General features: G+C 39.6%; 1 protein-coding gene across 1 annotated transcript in view; it reads right to left on the reverse strand.

The window, feature by feature from the left end:
• The window catches only part of CPLX4 (complexin 4), a 32,449-nt gene extending 12,642 nt beyond the window's left edge, over positions 1–19,807 (reverse strand). The window contains exons 1-2 of the mRNA XM_073343653.1: positions 19,641–19,807; positions 16,268–16,355 (exon numbers count right to left, since the gene is read on the reverse strand). Of these exons, the coding sequence (XP_073199754.1) occupies positions 16,268–16,355; positions 19,641–19,807 (255 nt within the window). The remainder of the gene's footprint in view (positions 1–16,267; positions 16,356–19,640) is intronic.
• Positions 19,808–20,739: the final 932 nt, after the last annotated feature.

A 20,739-nucleotide genomic window follows, 5' to 3' on the forward strand; every position in this document is an offset into this window, starting at 1 on the left:
TACCAAAAGAGCTTTCTTCAAACTCTTATTCAGTCCATTGAATTAGATAGGTGTCAGACAACAACATTTTAAACAGTTTGAATAAGAATCACTTCCCCTCACACATTATCAAGGTTTCACCTTGCATGCTTTCTCTAATAACATAGTCCTCACAGTTCTCCAGTCATCCATTAAGTCTTCGAAGAAAACCAAGAGACAAGGCCTGTCTTTCTAAAGTAAGTAACAAGCAGCAACTTCTCATTCAGCCTCTTTCAAAAAAAAAAAAAAAAAAGGCTCTCTGAATACATCATAAAGAAACAATAGTAGACCTAATTTTGTTTTCATTGTTGATCATCTTTAAAATAATTTCCTATTGTTACTGGCATTTCATGGTTGATTTTCGAATTACCTTGGCTGATAAAATATCTCAGGTTAGCTGTACATTTATATCAATTGCTCAGACTAGCCTAACAGTCCCATATAGATGACGTTTCAAATGACACACTATTTAATACACAATTTTGGAGGTCATAACCTTAGTTAGGATAACAGGAACTTTCCCCAGATAAGCTTTTTAAATGCAACTCATGAGATATCTCTTATTTTCACCTTCTTTTTGAGGCCTAATCCTACAAATTTGAGACTTCAACAGGACCATGTATGTGGGTAAGAAATATTCAACTGAGGTCAAGCCCGTGTTGGGTAAAAAATAAATTATTAAGCTGAATCCAGTTCACTGTATTAAAAACATGCAGTAAAGACAAATCTTATCTTGGAAATAGGTGATATGCTGACTACTGTGGAGAGGCAAAAGTTGTCAACAAATCATACCTCTCATAGATGAAAACATCTTTTCAATGACAAACCGAAGCTGACAATGCTGTTAATAGGATTAAGGTTCATTAAGGAATTGTTTTCTCCTATAAATCTGGTCCAAATAGCATGGATCTTTAGGTTTTGCACTGATGTGGGGGCCCTTTTTAATTCTGACATTCATTATTGTATTTACACCTTAGGATTCTTTCTGATATTGTTAACATTTATGCCTTTCAGTTCAATAGCCTGTTATTTAGATTCAAGCCAATGTTTCCAGATGGTTAATGCAGTTTGGGTTGTTGTATTACCTTTTTGAGAGTATTATGCAGTGCTTTATAAGGATAATGAAGAGCTATGCTTTTGTGGGGGAGATAATTTGAATCTAATTATTTGTTTTTTTCAATGTATAATTTATATATTTTTTCTATGATTAGAGGGAAGAAAGTTAGGTTACAACCAAGAAAATAATAGATCATATAGATGCACAAATCCAAAATGGTGAATCTTGCAACACTTATCCAGTTGGGCCCCAATTCAGCAAAGCACGTGCTTAACTGTTTTGCCAACTCAGAGCTTCTGTCCTTACTTGGGCAGAACTCCTACTATTGTCATTGGAAGTTTGATCAGAGGACTGAATGAAAAATGAGGCCAGAATACTACAATGAGCACTGGACAAATCCATAGGGATCACTGGGATTTTGGACAAAGGTGTGTGTGTGTGTGTGTTTTTGGGGAGAGGAGACCACTTGTGTAGAGATTATTGCAGCATCAGGGCCGAAGTATTACTAGGGTTGCCAACTATCTAATCACACAAACCCAAACACCTTTGCTCTGCAGCCCTGCCCCGCCCCTTCTCCAAGGCCCCATCCCTGCCCCGCCCCTTCTCCGAGGCCCTGTCCTGCTCACTCTATCCCCCATTCCTCCCTCACTTTCACCATGCTGGGGTAGGGGGTTGGGTTGCGGGAGCGGTTTTGGCTCTGGGCTGGGGCTGAGGGGTTCGGAGTGTAGGAGCTGGCTCCGAGCTGAGCACCCTGGGTACAGGAGGGGGTGCAGGGTGCAGGCTCTAGGAGGGCGTCTGGGTGCAGGAGGGGCTCAGGGCTGGGGCAGGGGATTGGCATGCAGGAGGGGGTGCAGAGTGCAGGCTCTGGGAGGGAGTCTGGGTGTGGGAGGGGGTTCAGGGCTGAGGCAGGGGATGGGGTCTCTGATAGGGAATATGGGTGCAGGAGGGGGTGAGGGGTGCGGGCTCCAGCCAGGCGGTGCTTACATCGGGTGGCTTCTAGTTGCCAGCGCAACAGAGCTAAGGCAGGCTCCCTGCCTGCCCTGGCCCCACACCGCTTGTGAAAGCAGCCAGCACTTCCCGGGGGAGGGGCGGCAGGGGGCTCTTAGTGCTGCCCCTGCCTACAAGCACTGCCCCCGCAGCTCCCATTGGCCACAGTTTCAGGCCAATGGAGACTGTTGGGGGCGGTGCTTGCAGGCAGGGGCAGTATGCAGAGACTCCCTGTACCCTCTCCACTCCCTGGGGCTGCAGGGATGCGTTGGCTGGTTCTGGTAGTGGTGCGGGGCCAGGGGCAGGGGCCTGCCTTAGCCCTGCTGCACCACTGGACTTTAAGTGGGCTAAAATCTCCCGGATTGGCTTCAGTAGCCTCCGGGAGATAGAGCCAGATTCCAGGAGACTCCCTGAGAAACCCTTAGTATTACAGGGGAGATTTTCATCATCACCGTCAGGCACTGCCATGGACTAGGCCCCTAACTACGCTAGTGCCTTTGAAAACCACTCCTTTGAGGATTTAGCCCCACAGAAGTAACAGCAGTAAAATATTGCTCCAGGAAAGGAATGTACATTAGCTGGTTCATCACACATTCCCAGAAGGCAAAACAAAGTTTCATGATTTTTTTTTCTACTCATCCATTAATTTAAATGCTAGGGTTTTTTTTTTTTTTGGTGTGTTTTTTTTTTTTAACAGATTTAGGCCTGTGACCCAATCTCTACTTCTAAGTTCTATGGTGGCAGAATGAACTTTTTTGCAATTAAATTTGCCCTCAATTTTTTTTTTTTATTCTTCATTACTTACTGATGTTACAAAACCCATTTCTCCAAGAATGAAGTATTCAGGCCTTAGGGGCACGCATGATATGTTGACCCCAACAAATGTCATATTGAGATTGCTGGATGGATAAGAGATTAGTGGATAGCTAAGGATAAGCTCTACCCCTTGCATTGATGTCAATGCCCATCTAAATCCCACTCTTTCCAGCCACTGACAAAAAAGTAAAAGTTTTCTGTATAAATAAGTGCCAGGTTTGGGGGCAACAAACAGTTTCAAAAAAAGTTTGGATGGCTTCCACCTCAGTGGACGGGGAACCAATCCCCTCAGGGACAGGCTGACTAGTGTACTAGAGGGAGTTAAACTAATAACAAAAGGGAGGGTGAAATGAGGGAAGATATGAGCCGTCATTTAGCACAAAATTGAGATGTTGAGAACGAACTTAATCAAGGGACATGAAGAAAAGTTCTTTGACTGTGCCATTGCTAGAAGCCTGGGTAACAAACAAGAACTGGAATTGGTCGTTTGTGAGCATAAATTTGATCTAGTTGGTATTACTGAAACCTAGTGGGATGACTCACACTTTTGGAATGTTACAATCAATGGTTATAACTTATTTAGGAAGGATCTAGTGGCAAAAGGGGAAGCGAAGCAGCCCTTTATGTCCAAAATAGCATTGCTTGCTTCCATGTCACTGATAACTCAGAGGAAAATCATCTTGAATGCTTATGGATTAACATCCTGACAGATAATGCACAAGATGGGGAATTAATTCGTGTCTGCTACAGACCACCAAATCACACTAGAGAAACAGGATGACCAGCTTCTTACGCACCTATCTATAATGTGCAGGAAACAAAGCTGTATGATCAACCTGAGCTACATGTGCTGGAGATCTCTGTGACCCAGACACCCGGTGGTGCAAACTGGCAGAAGGAATAAAGGGTATGTACATAGGGGTTTACAGGGGTTCCCTGGATCTGGTATCTATAAAATAGTTCATAAAGAGCGGCATGTAAGATGTCTACCAAGACCCAGTAGCTTACTAGTTATCATGATCATTGTGAAATGTATGTACAGATAATATTTAAGGACTTATGCATTCATACTGAAAACTATGTCCTTAAATTATGTGAGCTGACAGGTCACCAGAAGGTGATACACAGGTTCTGTTCAGGGAGCGAGTAGTAGACCCTCATCTCTCTGGCTGGTCATTGTGTAGTCAATGTCTCAAAGTGTCTTACTGAGCCTGATGCTAATGAAGAGATTATGAATTCACATGAGAGGCGACCTGCAGGAAAAAACAAAAACAGCCAGGGAGCATCTTGTTTACGGGTAAAGACAATGGATTTTTAGGGTATAACCTGGAGTACTGAGGTACATCTGGGATCCTTCACTGAGGAGATGAATTGTCAATGTGTTCTGTCTTATGAAAGGAAGGTCACAGCCAACCTGGCTTGAAAACACTGCAAAGACTTTGGGGAGCTAAACTTCATTAGACAGGAAAGTATCTGGCTAATTAAATCTAGGCTGTAGAACGTGTATTATAATTTTATTTGACATGTAACCATTTGTTTCCAATACTTTGACTTGCTACTTCTCAAATCTCTGTACTTTCTTAAATAAACTTTTACTTGTTTACTTTTATTGGTTTTCACTATAAGCATATCTAAGTGCTGTATATTAAACAGAGTGGTGATCTGAGGTGAAACTGGTAATCTGGTGTGTACTGCTTCCTTGGGAACACTGAAACTATGTGAACTTACTTATTAAAGCCTATCATAAAACTATTACACTATGTATAAATTACACAAAGAGAATGTCTTACACCAATTAAAGGCTCAGACATTTTTAGTTAAGGTTGAAACTAGCGGGATGCTCAGAGGGTCCTGGGGTTGCAGTGTGCCTGCAGAGGGACAGCAGAGCCTGCATAGGTTAAGAGGGGAATGTTTGTGTTTGCTTATGGGAGGTGGAGTCATAGGCGCCGACACTGTGGATGCTCCGGGGCTGGAGCACCCACAGGGAAAAATTGATGGGTGCTCTGCACCCACTGGCAGTTCCCCGCCCCGCCCTGCCCCCCTGCCCCAGCTCACCTCTGCCTCCTCCCCTGAGCGCGCCTTCCCTTCTTCTCCTCCCAGCACTTGCCACTGCAAAACAGCTGTTTCGTGGCGTAACAAGCTGTGGGAGGGAAGGGGGAGGAGCGGGAACACAGTGCACTCAGGGGAGGAGGAGGAGGGGAATAGGCGGGGCCGGGGATTTGGGGAAGGAGTCCAATAGGGGCAGGGAGTGGGCGGAGTTGGGGCGGGACTTTGGGGAAGGGGTTGGAATGGGGGCAGGGAGGGGTGGAGGCAGGGCCGGGCGGGGTGGGGCAAGCACCCACCAGCACCAGGAGAAGTTGGCGCCTATGGGTGGAGTTGGGGAGCTGACAGACTAGTGGGGCAGGTACAGCCAAGGCTTCCTCATGTGTATGGTAGACGGTAGCGAGGTACCTTCCACCCTGGGTATCACCAAGGAAATATCAGGAAACGTCATGCTGCCATCCATGGAATTTCTAAATATAATAGTTGACAATTTCCTTACTCAAAAAGTGTTGTATTCAACAAGGGGAAATTCTATATTAGAATGAATTGTGACAGACAAAGAGGAACTGATCCACAAAACTAAAAATTAATGGTAGTTTAGGTATGAGTGAACATGACTTGATCACATTTATAATATGCAAACAGAATAAAGTCCAGACCAGTGATATATGTACTTAGTGCTTTAAAAGGGCCAATTTCATAAAGTTGAAAACAATTATGAGGTAAGTCAGTCAGGAGCAGGAATTTAATCAGAAAAATGTGACTAATAATTCATAATTGTTTAAAAACATTTTACTTGATGCCCCAAAAGAGACAATCCCATAATTGAGGAATAAGGCCGTGCTGGTTAAAAAAATGACCTGGTTTAGAGGGGAAGTGAAGGCAGCTATAAAAAAAAAAAAGTACAACAAAAGGAAGAAAGGTGAAGCTGATAGTGATGAATATAAATCAGAAGCCAGGGAACTGTGGAAAAACGATAAAGGAAGTACAGGGACACAAGGAGAAATCTATGGCAAGCAGAGCTAAGGACAATAAAAAGGAGTTTTTAAAGAATATTAGCAACAAAAAGACTCCTAACAGTGGTATTGATCCATTACTAGATGGAAATGGTAGAATGATCAATAATAAAGCAGGGAAAGGCAGAAACATTACATAAATATTTCCGTTCTGTATTGTGAGGGGGGGAGGACAGATTATGCAGTCATATAATCTGATAACACTCTTTGCTTTCCACTAAAATCTCTGGAGGATGTTAAACAGCAGTTAGACATTTTTAAATCAGAAGGTCCAGATAGCCAGCTCTTTTAAAACTCTTGGATGCAAGTTAGGTTGCTGGACCATTAATGCTGATTTTCAATAATTCTTGAAACACTGGGAGAGTTACAGAGGACTGGAAGAAAGCTAATGTTGAGCCAATATTTAAAAAAGGTAAATGGGATGACCTTGGTAATTATGGGCCTGTCAATCTGACATTGATCCCAGGCAAGATAATGGAGCAACTAATATGGGACTCAATTAATAAAGAACTAAAGGAGGGTAATATAATTAATGCCAATCAACATGGGCTTAGGGAAAACAGATCATTTCAAACTAACTAGATATCTTTTTTGATGAGATTGCAATAAATGATAAAGGTAATAGTGTTGATGTAATATACTTAGGCTTCTAAATGGCATTTGATTTGGTACTGCACATTTTTACTGAAAAACTGGCATATAAAATTAACATGGTATATATTAACTGGATTAAAAACTAGCTAACTGATAGGTCTCAACGTGTAATGTAAATGGGGAATCATCATCAAGCAGTGTTCCTCTTGTGGGGTCCCACAGCAATGGTTCTTGGTCCTACACAATTTGACATTTTTCTCACTGACCTGGAAGAAAATATAACATCATCTCTGATAAAGTTTGCAGATCACAAAAAAACTGGGGGAGTGGGAAATAATGAAGATGACAGATCACTGATACAGAGCAGTCTGCAAAGCTTGGTAAGCTGGGTTCAAGCAAACAACGTGTGTTTTAAATACGACTAAATGTGTACATCTAGGAGCAAACAATGCAGGCCATACTTACAGGATGAGGGACTCTATCCTGAGAAACAGCAACTCTGAAAAAAATTTGGGGGTGGCAGTGGATAATCAGCTGAAGATGAGCTCCCAGTGTGACATTTTGGCCAAAAGGACTAATGCGATCCTTGGAAGCAAAAATGGGAATCTTGAGTAGTAAAGATGTTATTTTACCTTGAATTTGGCACTGGTACAACCGTTGCTGGAGTACTGTGTCTAGTTCTGGTGTCCACAATTCAAGAAGGATGCTGATAAATTGGAGAGGGTTCAGAGAAGAGCCACAAAAATTATTAAAAGATTAGAAAACATGCCTTATAGCGATAGCCTCAAAGGAACTCAATCTATTTAGTTTAGCAAAAAGAAGTTAATGTGTGACTTGGTCACAGTTTACAAGTACTTCCATGGGGAACAAATATTTGATAATGGGCTCCTCAATCTAGCAGAGAAAAGTATAATCAAATGTCTGGAAGTTGAAGCTAGACAAATTCAGACTAGAAATGAGGCATACATTTTTAACAGTGAGCAGAATTAACCATTGGAACAATTTACCAATGATGGTGGATTCTCCATCCCTGGAAATTTTGAAATCAAGATTAGATGTTTTTCTAGAAGATCTGCTCTTGGAATTACTTTTGGAAAGTTCTATGGCCTGTGTTATGTAAGAGGTCAGACTAGATTATTACAATGGTCCCTTCTGACCTTGGAAACTATTAATCTAAGATTTAAGAAGCGTTAGTGCTGCTATTACAATGGAGAAATCCAATGGAAAGCCACAAGTGAGATAACTTTCAACTGCAAAAGAAAAAGTGTGTCCACTCAGACTCTTAGGCTGTGATTTTAGGTTTAGGAGTCTTTGAATATCCCAGTCTAAGGGCTAATATAAAATTGTTTTCACTTTCTAATAGTTCACAGATGTATTATTCAAAACTGAAGAGCTGAAAGGGAGTAGGTGACAAACAAAGGCCAATTTCATTTTTACAGTGTTATTCAAAAATAATCCTACCACATCTGATACCGGCAGTTTTCACTGATGTCAGTGAGCAATTAAAGTCAGTCAGCACATTTTCAGTTATGGAGAAGGGTGTATATTTTAAATGATAGATTGGATCACTAAAAAAAAAATATATTTTACATTGGTAATGAACAAGGTTTGCCAAGTCATTTAAAGAAAGATGGCATAATTTTATGAAGCTGCAAGTTTGATTTTTTTTTTTTTAAACAGGGCTATTATTTGCTTTTAAAGCTCATGAGTTTTAGGTACAGTTGGTTATGCTTTAAAGTAAGAGTGATGTAATTTTATGAAAAGGTCACCAGAGGGCCTTTAATGGCTAAAGGTTAGTAGTAGAATATCTAACTACACTACATACAATACACAGATTTATACTTGCTTTTTAAATAATACATGTGTGTGTGTTTATAATTTTCTGAAGCTATGTGATTTAGTTTTCTAACTGATAGATCAGTTTTAACTACTTTGTGGTTAGGTTCCCAGCTTTTTTTGTTTCATTTTGTTTTTTAACATTTTTGATGTTTCGGAAGGGAATTCTTTAAATTACTGGGCAGAGGTGGCTGTAACTACTTTAGTACTAAGTTATGTTTTTTGTAGGAGGTAGATGTGTAAAATATAGTTCGGCTATAGGTTAGGGAACATGTTTTTAAATTCTCCATTTAATTCACACACCAGCAGTCTCAGGTTTTCATGCAAAAAACAGAAGAGTTTTTGAATGACATTAAAATATTAGATGAAGCTGGCCGTGTGAAGTGAATGAAAACTTCCTTACCATATTTTTGCCTTGGGAAGGCTCTCAAAGAGACTATTTCAATAGTCAGGGTACCGTTTCTCTGAGACAGTGTGATGGTACACCAGTAGGGTTTTATTTATTTTTCTTGCAGACCATTGGAGATATATGAATGATGCAAGACTCTCCAAAATCCCATACACAGCACTGGGTAACTATGTAGAGCCCAGAGATTGCAACTTCCTTAAAATGTTTTGTGCTCATGAATGCTTTAGGGAATTATTTTGATTTTGTTTTCACTATACAGTACAACTCCCTCCAACCTCCGTAGTGCCATCAAATACAGAGTCAGGGTGGAGATAGTGGCACACAAAAGACCTACTGAAAAGGGCCACCCCTTGGGAAAGAAAGCAAATGAAGACATACAGGCTGCCCTCCAGAGACTGCTTAAGGATACAAGATCTAACAAAGGCCTTGACGAATTTGTGGCTGTGTGATGGTTTAATGAATGTTATAATATTCTTCAGGGAGACTGAGAAGTGGCAACAGTAAATTTCTTAAACAAGATAGCTTACCTACTCACATTAAGCCAGATTATTGCAGAAAGTTCTCTTACGATTGTAAGTAACAATGGTTAAAAGCACAGAGATGGGTGATGGGCCTCCTAAAGCAATCAACACTCATGTACAGGAAAATTATTGACATGCAATGGAAAAATGGAATTGTTTTAAGAAATCTGCATGACAAGTTTAGTTTTGCTGGTTGACTCCTGTGAATACCCCAGAGAGTTGTTAGAGGGAGTCAGACAGCTACCAGTAGTGTCTCTGTTTCACAAAGCTTCAGTTTTGATGAATTGGCAGGTTTTGATGAAAAAATTGTCAAAAAATTTCCAACCAGCTCCATGCAATAGGATCTTGGACAATAACTTCGTCTCCAAGGTACTACCACATTTCAAATAATTAATGACAACAACAACAACATTTGGCATTTTAGCTAAGGTACCACAGAGCCATTTTAGGAAATATATCAAAATGCACCTCTCCCAGAACAAGAAACTGCTTGTTGTACCTCATTGATATATTGGAGTAACCTGAACAATACATAAACAAGGCATATATTTACATTGAACTCCACTGCCACGATTCCCACTAAATTTCAAAACTATTTTTAAATCAGATAAGTTTGGGCAACAAAAAATACCGCCAACAAAAATCTGCTAAAAACACCCTTGTCTAACTCTTCCAGTATGTTTATTTTTCTACACCACCTTCCAGATCAAAGCAAAGAAGGGACACCAAGTGACTTCAGTATTTTTATCAACTTTGACCAGGTTAAATCCTTCTTTTGTGCTCAAATAAGCAAGAACAAAACTCATGGCAAAAGGTTTTATACTGCTAGCTAGAGCTGATGGAAATTTTTCAACACAAAAATATTTTAATGAAAAAATGGCCTTTTTACAAACATTTTTGAGAAAAACTGATGACAGATTTTTTCCATTTTTTGGGGTGAAACTTGTCATCACTTTAATCTATATTTTAGACAAATTTTATTAAAATTGTTTTAAAAGACATTATAGAAAATGGACACCCCTTTTCCTCCCCCCTGCCACAAATAATACATTGTTTTTCTTAAATAAGACATTTTGATAAAATCCATTCGAAATCATGCAAAATGGAATTTTTTTTTTTAAAGTGACATTTTCCTGGATTTTCTGACCAGCTCTATCGGTAGCCTTCAGCCATGGTTATGCTATTACAGTAAAAACACCATTTATCCAAATAAAAACTGAGGTCATGGAATTTATTGTGGTCAATGGAAGTGTCAATAAAAATGGGAGTTTTTCCAGGTAAGTGATGCTCACAGAAGAACGTAATCTAAATTAGGATAACAGAAGCATTCAGATAAGAGGGGTTAATATAAGAGGGGCTCAACTGTGTTAGATTTATTGCTGGCACTCTACATTTTCCTTACCCATTTCAGTAGTTAGCACATTCTTTTTGCACAGGAAAGAAGATGCCATAGACTTATTTTTTCTTCCCAGAAAAATCCATTCCCAAATCTATGCTGTGGCAAAGTTAAAATTACAAGAGCTGACAGCTCATGGGAAGATTTTTTTCTTAACTTTTCTTTAAGTTGGGCCTTAATAAGGTGGTTGCCAATGGGCCCATGGTTGACTCTTTATTCCCTGCTGTTACATAACCTCTGTGATAGTAACCCTGAGCAATTATGAATGAAGTACCTTGGCGGATTAATAATTCGTTAGTTGAGGGCATTTTTAATGTTTTGAACTCCCTGTGGATTGTTAATTTCATTATTGCTGCTTAGTTAATATAGAGAACAAAGTTGCATGGAGACTTCTCAACATTCAATAGGGCCATCATCCCAGATAAATGCCTCCACCCAGTAAAAGAAGACTGCAGGAAAATGCTACGAGTTTACTGCTACAATAACCACAAGTTTATATACACTACACTAGTTACTAGAGCTTTACTGATAAGGCCTTGATTCGGCAGTCATATGTTCGATAAAATGTATCTCGATTCAGCCTATTTGAATCCTGGTCAGGGGACAGAGTCCACCAAAACAAAGGAAAGCCCACCCTCTCAGGTGAGGGAGGGACCACAGAGCCAGAAATTCAACTGATTACAAGAGACAAAGAATAAAAAACGGGGATGGGGTGCAGGTCACAGGATCAAACAAGGGATCCAGAGGAGGACACCAAGCAGAGAACTCAAGACAATGCCACCTCTTCCAAGAAGGTGTCAGTCAATGCCATCCAGAGGAACTCTTGACAAAGGAATATACCATAACTGATCGCTATATTTGGGGTCAGGAAGGAATTTCCCCCTGGGTCAGATTGGCTGAGACCCTGGGGTTTTTTTGCCTTCCTCTGCAGCATGGGGTATAGGTTGCCTGCCGGTTTAAACTAGTGTAAATGGTGGATTCTCTGTAACTTGAAGTCTTTAAATCATGATTTGAGGACTTCAGTAACACAGATAGAGGTTATGGATCTATTACAGGAGTGGGTGGGTGAGATTCTGTGGCCTGCAATGTGGTCAGACTAGATGATCATGATGGTCCCTTCTGACCTTCAAATCTGAGAGTATGAGTCTATCTAAAATCTCAGAAATTCAGCATAGTTAAAGACCAAACACCCTTGTATGTTGTATTTGTACACAATGGCTATTTTATCCAACCTGGAAAGAGAATCACTCAAGGAATCTTTAAAATGCTGTGAAGTGATCCTATTGGAGCCTCATAGGCCTGCCCGAATTGTGAGCCTAATTGTGGGAAAGTGGATGGAAGTTTATAAAATGGTCCAATCATCTATAAAATAAATGTTGATGGGAAAAGGCAACAAATGACCAACTCTGCCTGTTACAGGTACTTTAACCATTTTTAACCTTCTATCCACTTTCCCACAGTTAGGCTCTCAACTAATATGGACTACTAGACCCCAGTGCACCTGCATGGAGCCCCATTTAAGTCCAACTTCATGGGCTGTGTGTAGCAAAGCAGTCCATCCGACAACAAGCTGCAGGATCAGGACCATACTATTTCTATTGTATAGAAATACAATATTCAACAAGTGTGTTGGTGATTCAGAGATACCAGTTTCGTTTTTTGAGGTGTTGCCATTGTGCCCAGAGTGTTTAATGCATTTCTGAACCTGGGAAGAGAAAACTTGAAACTCAGTTAACACAGGAGAGGATTGAGGGGTTTGGACAAACACTATCTCTGCACTTATAAACATGATTTGACTCCTACCCCACTCTAATTTTTACATGACTCCCCAATACCCTTTCTATTATGGGCCTGATCATGCAGCCTTAAATTACATGAAGAGTCCCACTGGAGATACATGATCAAAAACTGCTGGACCGAGTTCTATATCAACAGCATTTTTGAACCTGCTTCATCTCATTCTATTCTAAATGTGCTAAGCACAAAGGCATAGACAAATATAATAAGGCACAATTAACGGATCTGATCCTGCAAAGCCCTCTAGGTGGGAAAAAAATATATAAAATGAGAGACAACAGGTGGATATAACAAACAGATGTGGGGAGCACAAGGAAACAGTGACTCAATTATGGTAAAAAGAAAAGGAGTACTTGTGGCACCTTAGAGACTAACCAATTTATTTGAGCATAAGCTGTAGCTCACGAAAGCTTATGCTCAAATAAATTGGTTAGTCTCTAAGGTGCCACAAGTACTCCTTTTCTTTTTGCGAATACAGACTAACATGGCTGTTACTCTGAAACCTGTCATTATGCAATACAATTATGGTAAGTATAATGAGGATTAATATATTCATTTCAAAGGGTCTGACATTAAAATTACAAAGACAATTGTAATTAATATTGCTGTCGTATGCTATACCACCCACTGTACATGTATTCACTGTATATGGAATATGCCAGAGAACCATTTATCTTTTTGCACTAGGCAAAAGTGTAAAGATTTTCAAGGACAATCATTGTAGTACTAATTGATGCAGCAGATGTTTGATTCCATATAAGAAACCTAGTTGGTTCCTGGTCTGGTTAAACTGTGATCAGAAAAATACTTTTATTACAAGGTAGTCTTGGAAGAGCAGATATACTTTATTATGTAAACTCAGACCTTTGCACGAGGAAGTGAAGATGTAAGGCTGGCTTTTAAATTTTAAGGAGTCAGTTGCTCATACAGTACACAGAAATGTCCAGTATAAAAGGGCTTAAGGTGAAGAGACTAAGCATTCCTAAATACGTCCATGCCTAGTCTAGTGTAGCTGCTCACAGAGCTATTAGCTTCCCAGGAAGGCTGAATGGCCCAGAATTATTCGCAGGGCTTCTTAGCCTTCAAAAAGAGGGTTGAGTAGGGAATCAAGGGGGAAAAAGACATTATCGATGAGGACAAATCAGTCTTTTAGAGGAAAGGGAATAAAAGCTGAAATTTCAAGCAGAGAATTGGCAAATGAAGTTAACCAAAGCAATCTTCCTACAGAGCTCTCCTAACCCACCAGGCAAGTCCACTAATAAGAGAAAAAAATAAGTTCAGTATCAGAAAAAATTGATTAGTAGCTCAGTTAGCCCAAGTACTGTGCGGAAAAACCCAGCCTTGTCCACCTCAACACGTGGCAGTGAGTTATGGTCCACAACATTCCACAGTGGTCTCTAAGGCCTTGTCTCGGAGAAACGTAGAAGGAAATTTTGCTACTTTCCACAGGCTGAAACCATAGCAAAATGCTACAACTATGAACTCAGAAGTGACTAGAAAAGAAAAAGGAGGTGTGGTTGCAAGTTCTGATTAGTGGAGATGAATCACATACTTGGGTCAGATTGGCAGCTGCTGGAGGAGGCCAGGCATGAACTCAGAAAGAACAGGATGGAGTCTCAATGAATCCCTGTCAATTTTCAGAGCAACTAGTTCAGATACTATGATTTCTCATTAACTTAACTCTATGGACAGACATATACACATCTTTCTACATATTCATTTGGATACCAGTCTAGGAAATGTCACTGTCTTAAGGGTTAACCATGCTATCTACAATGCGTCTGATGCCATCACAGCTTGCCCAGGCTGTTAATAATGTTCCAGATGTCTTTGTTGCTTGACAGCTTTTACTTTTCAGGGTTACCTTTTGGTTTCTCAGTTAATATTTGATCAGTGGCATTAGGGACAGGGACAGGAGAAGGACCCATTGCAACAAACTTCTGACCTTATAAGAATGGCAGAATAAATGAAACTCAGCATTCAAAAGGTTCAGAGGGTTTGAACCTACAACACTGAAATGGGAGTTTGCAATGCCATCAAAATGCTGAAAGCCCTAGTTTTCAACGTTATTGTGTGTGTCTTGCTGAGCACTGGCCCTTTATTCAGTGCAGTACAGAACAAAGCTAGAAACATGCTCATTCCCCCATATTTACAGTGTAAGTACAGCTGTTAAAACCTAACAATTAAGCCTTAACTAAATCATGTCACTTAACCGCAGACTCTGTCATACAATATTCCAGCAGCAATGCTTGGTGTTCAGCCTCTATATGAAGCTTTAAATTTAAAAAAGGCTCCAAATGCCAATTCAGCTCCAACTTCCTCTTTTCTTTTGCTGCCAAAGCACTCTGCTTACTGACCTTCCAAAATTCTCTCTCTGATGAGCAACAGGAACCTAAAGCCACAGTAGTCTCACCCGCAAGTTGTCCTCCCTTTTTATGCTTAATCATACATACCAAGAACCAAGGGTAACATTTTCAAAAGAGCTTATATCCCATTTTCAGAAATGACCAACATACGTATGAGCTGAAGTCTCATTGAAAAACCAGTGGAATTTAGCCTCCTCAGTGTGTTTGTAGCTTTAAAAAAAAATTAAAAAATGGAATGTAGGCTCCTAAATCACCTAGGCACTTTTGAAAATTTTACCCCAAATATTTGATTGTGGTGATACCCGGCAATATTGCAAAGGGCAGTTCACTCCCATTATTGTAGGTGGGACAACTGGAGTAAGAAACCACAAGATTATTTTTAAAAATTATTTCAGTAACACAATTTTATCATTGAAATATTTTTCATTCCTACAGTGTTGCCCATCTGAAGTATCTCATATAAATATTAATCAATGAAGCCTCACAATAATCCTGTGATGTAAGGTGGAGAAACTAAGGCACAGAGAGGTTAAGTGATATTATATTGGGTCCCAAAGCAAGAGGCAGGCTGTGAAAGAGCCAGGAATTAGAGTGGGTCAGAAAATGTCCCGTCCCCCCGGACAATTTTGATTTTTCCTTTGAAAAAACAAAAGATATTTGACAAAAACCTCAACGTTTTCTAAAGCAGACACATTTTGCTCAAAATTTCATTTGATCAAACCCCAATTTTCTTGAAAAATCATACTGATGGAAAATTTTCAGCTACCTCTTCCAGGAATAAAACTAATATCTCCAAATCCCAATCCCCATTTCTTAACGAGACAGGGTTTTCAAGAGTGACTAGCAATTCTAAGTGCCAAACCTGATGGAGATTTATCTGAGCACCCTTTAAAATGAAATCCCTTTAAAGCATCTCAGGTTGGGCACCTAAAATGGAGGCACTGAAAAATCACTAAAAAGAATGAGGAGGACTTGTGGCACCTTAGAGACTAACCAATTTATTTGAGCCTAAGCTTTCGTGAGCTACAGCTCACCTCATTGGAGGCATCCGATGAAGTGAGCTGTAGCTCACGAAAGCTTGTGCTCAAATAAATTGGTTAGTCTCTAAGGTACCACAAGTCCTCCTTTTCTTTTTGCGGACACAGAGTAACACGGCTGCTACTCTGAAACCTGAAAATCACTAGCCGCTTTTGAGAACCTAGAGCCCAGCCTTCCTCCATTTTTGTGTTATGTGAAGTGTAGTGTAGCATAGCATAGGGATCTCTTTGGCCAAGAGACTTGACAGTCTCAATGTGCACATTTGCTGGAAGATGACATGGGTATGGAAATCTCCCTAGCCAGACAGCAGGTCTGATTGCAGCTGTTTTAAAATTGGCCTGCGAACTAGGTCATGATTGTGACTTGGTCTTACCTTAGGCAGCCTGTACTTTTCTCTCAGATGAACCCTCAGACAGGCTCTCTCTGCCTTTTTTTGTGCAAATGCCGCATCTCTCTCCATCCTGAAATCAAAATAAGAGGAGTGTAACCAGAAACCCATCATGTGACAACTCGTCATTGTCACGGAACTAATTACTCAGCTATAGAAAACTAAAGGCTGAAGTCATTCTCATCCCATTTTATGCTTTAACACAGCATAGTCTGTATCAGACTAAACAAACAACAACGAACAGATGCAGAGCTCTTTCCAGACATTTACTAATCAGCTTCATCGCACCTATAGAAGATAGGTTAGTATTATGCTCATTTTACAGAGGAACTTGAGACACAAAGTTAAGTTACTGGTCCAAAGCTAGAAATGGAGTCACGGTTAGAGGTTGCACTAGAAGTCAGGAGTCCCTGGTTACCAGGCCTGTGCTCAGACTAGTAGGTCATTAATCTCTGTAAGAAATGAAGGACAAGTCTAATGATGTAAGTTATGTTTTGGTCTCGCCTCCAGTTTTGTTCTCTCTGCTTGGCTGGATCTTGCACTGATTATCACTGAGATCAATGGAGAGCTCTTTACAGCAGAATCTGAAAGTTCAAATCTTTCCCTGATAATCTGAGAGGAGACTCTTACCCTCCATTCAGTAAAAATATGCCTGTTCAAGGGAGGCAGCTATATCACCACAAATTTAATGGGAGCAATAAAATAAAATAAAATAAAATAAAATAAAAGTGGTGATAGGTCTGTTTACCTCTCACATGACCATTGCTTCCAAGCGATATTTGATAGGGACGCTACTTTTGGGCCAAATGCAACAGTCCTTAATCAAAACTCCAGGATTTGGCCATTCCTATCAAATGTCTTCCAAGACTGAAGCCAAATAAGGGGTAAACAGACATTCGTCACTGCCAAATTTATGAATGGCCATTTTACTGAATCAAGGAAAAATCTGACTTAAATTGATTTAAAAAACATTCACTGTGATTTTTGGTTAGAGTGTTTATATTTTTAGCTGTAAAGTTGATAACACTACAGCTGGTTGAGAACTATCCCCCGCGCCTCCCCCCCCATTCTCCAAACTTCTTCATTTTCATGAATTTTTTTCATAACATGTTTGGTTTTTGTACAAAACCCAAAAGTGGTTTGATCAAATCTTAACCATAAGCTTTCAGAACAATATACATGGATTTAGCAGAAAAACTTCCTTTAAAGTTAAAAACCTGCATACATAATATGCAATTGCCTGCCATGCAGTTTCCTGTTCCTGTCCACTAGAGGCTAATGGGCTGTTGTGGATTCATAACAAACTGTGACATATCTATTAGGTCGTGTAATCCACTCTCTTGCCGTTGCAACATTATTTTCTGTGGAACATATTCTAGAGTTTCATGTAAACTAGTTTTAAGCATCCACTTGAAAAGCTATTCCACAGCCGAAGCAGACCTCACTCAGGAACTTATTCTGATATTCAGCATACATTTTCTCACCTAATGTCATCCCAATACTCTAGGTAGCCTGCCTGTGTACAATAATAAGAGATTCTCTTTCTGCATTTTTACATCCATCACATACCTGTAGATAGTCATTTCCCACTTATTTATTGCTATCATCAAATCTTTACAAAGAAGATGGGGTTAAAGTGTGACTTCAGAGAGGAAGTTCTAGAAAATCAAGGCTAGAATTGATGCCCATCTATCATGAATAGTGAAATCAACCTGCTTATAATGCAGGAGAATGGACTATGTGACTCATTAGAGGACCCCTTTGCTGTTAACAAGTCTCTCATTTGCTCGTTTACATGCCTTCCTGATGAATGGTGATTGATGCATTTTCACATTTTTAACCTAAGCAGTGTTGGTTAGAGGTTAAACAAAAATAGTGGAGACAACGGGGTCACGTCAGGGGTTCTAATCCAGTCTGAGCCTCTGACTCACTATGTGACCTTGGGCAAGTCATTTAACCTCTTTGATCCTCAGGCTGTGCAGCCGTAAAACTGAGTAAAATTAGGAGGTCACTAAAACCAGATGTTACATCTGTGATCATGTTTCCAGGATGAACTGACATACAATTACAGAACTAGTGCAGTGTCCAATTCCATCATTCAGTTTTTCTATGCAAAAACACTTAACCATTTTCATTACAGTTTCCCTATCCCCACCTGTGCTGGAAGGGAAATTGTTCACTTATTGACTTATAGCACAGCTTCATATTTAAAAACACAGCACACTTCAAAACATTATTGAAATAACATGTTCTTCTCTTTCGAATCTTTTCTCCTCTCCAGATTTCTTGCTTTGCTTATCTATTCCAGCACAGCATCTTTTGGCCGGCTGATTGAAAAGAAAAAATAATCTCCCACTATGTAATGTACCACAAAAGAAGGTAACATTTTGAATTGTTTTTACAAACAGGTTATATTTATTCAGAATTTTATGACTGAAATTGCTGCTGCTAAATATAGACCTGGATACCTCTTAAATTCCATAAGTCATTAACCTTTCACCTATAATCATCTTAAATGTAGGATTTATACAACCATTATGTAATTGATCGTTAGTGAACTAGATGCAGTGGAGATTTAGAATTCAATTGTCTTTCTTTATTATTATGCAGGGTTTAAACTCCTATCTGCTTGAAACCCATTATTTTACTTTATATCTGCTATGTAAACAATGCCCACGCATTTTATTTGTCAGAAGGTGGTTACAGATTGCAATTATCAGCCAAATAAAATTCCTGAGCTGTAAACAGAGAGCAAACCTCTCTGCTTCATTTAATAGAGAGTTTGGACAACTGGAAAAATGGTTTAAATTTATAGTTTTGAAATTAGTCAAGCATCCTTCAAATAAACATTACCAGCTTTACATTCTTCATTCTTCCCTGTCCTCAATTTTTGCAACAATAAATGGGGGAGATAAAATATTTTAAGCATATCAGATTTAGTGTTTTAAGTGGGTCAATCATATGATTTTCAGCATTAACCACTGCATTCTTAGATTGCAACCAGCATTTACACCATTAAACCTACAGAAATAAACTTGAAAGAAATTATCTTGCCCATATGGAAGCAGAAAGCAACACCAGCACAAGATGTGTAGGTGAGTGTGTGGGGAGGTGGGGAGGGTGGAAATGAGGGTGAAGATGAGGGTGAAGGATGAAACCATGATACAAAACATCTTACAATTTTCAACTAGATGAGCTTTTGTTTTGGAGAGGCTGTTCAGAAAGCAATGTTCCCTATGCTTTAAAATAGGAATGTGGGGTAAGGGGACAATGTTCTGGCTTTTTCTGGGGTTATTCTCAGATGAGCCAAGTCATCATGAATTAGTCACACATTGATAATAAGGGAATGTGTACTCACTTCTCCTCAACAATTTGCTTTTGATATTCCTCATATTCCTCTCTAGTCATTCCTGCTGCTGCAGCTGGGTCGGAAGGACCACTTTCTTCTTTGCTTTCCTCACCTCCACCACCAAGTCCTAAATTCTTGACCTGGTTGCTCAACATGCTTTTCATTAAGAAAGCCATTTTCTTCCCAAGAAAATTTAAAAACCAAACCAAACAGGCTCCTGAAAGATAACAATACGTTTGTCAGCAAAGGAATTTCTACAGCCTCAGCAGCTCTTCAAGGGCACAATGCTAGTGAGAAGTGGATGCCAAAAACAGTTCGTCAGCCATAATCTGGATTAAAGTGGTGAACTCCTTAGTATCTAGAGGCAGATGGTTCAGATTACTCCAAAAAGTCATTAGATGCAGCTACCTACTTTTAATATTAATACCTTAAGCTAATTGTAAATACAGAAAAATTCACATAGTTCACAATAGCATTTTGATTTTAGTCTTAAAACTCTCAATTACACGGAGACCAAAAAGCCTTAATCAGAACACACAGTATCTGAAATAAAATTGATGATTACATGGTTGATTCCATGATCACAGCAGAATTGTAAAATTCAGGCTACTGAGCAGCAAATTCTGTTGGATGTACACAGTCCAATGAGATTTGAAAACTAGGATTCTTCATTAAGCAAAAACAATCCTTTTATCCATTAATATTTTTATCCCATTGGACAGAAAGTACAGTACAATGGGGGTTTTCTTCATCTGCTTTTTCAAGCCTTTTAAATGGTTGGTTTCTAGGACAGATGAACGAATCCTTAGTGTGATCAGAACTTTTTTTTTTTTTAAATAGAGGGAAGAAATTATATCTTCCCATTTTTCTCCACCATTCTGATTTACTTATGGCACTAAACTCTCTCTAGACCATCATTTGATTGGCACTGCATGGAATATTTAGTGCGGAAGGTTCTTAGTCAGGTAAGAAGAAACTCATTTTGTTTAGCTAGCTTACAGCATTGCTATCCTTTGTCTGAAAATTGTCTTCTTGGGACTGGTCTTGCATACCCTTACTCACATGAATGAGCCCCCTGACTTCAGTGGAATTAGTTGGGTATACTCAT

Source organism: Lepidochelys kempii, chromosome 5 (genome assembly GCF_965140285.1).
Source record: "Lepidochelys kempii isolate rLepKem1 chromosome 5, rLepKem1.hap1, whole genome shotgun sequence".
NCBI classification, from domain to species: Eukaryota; Metazoa; Chordata; order Testudines; family Cheloniidae; genus Lepidochelys; species Lepidochelys kempii.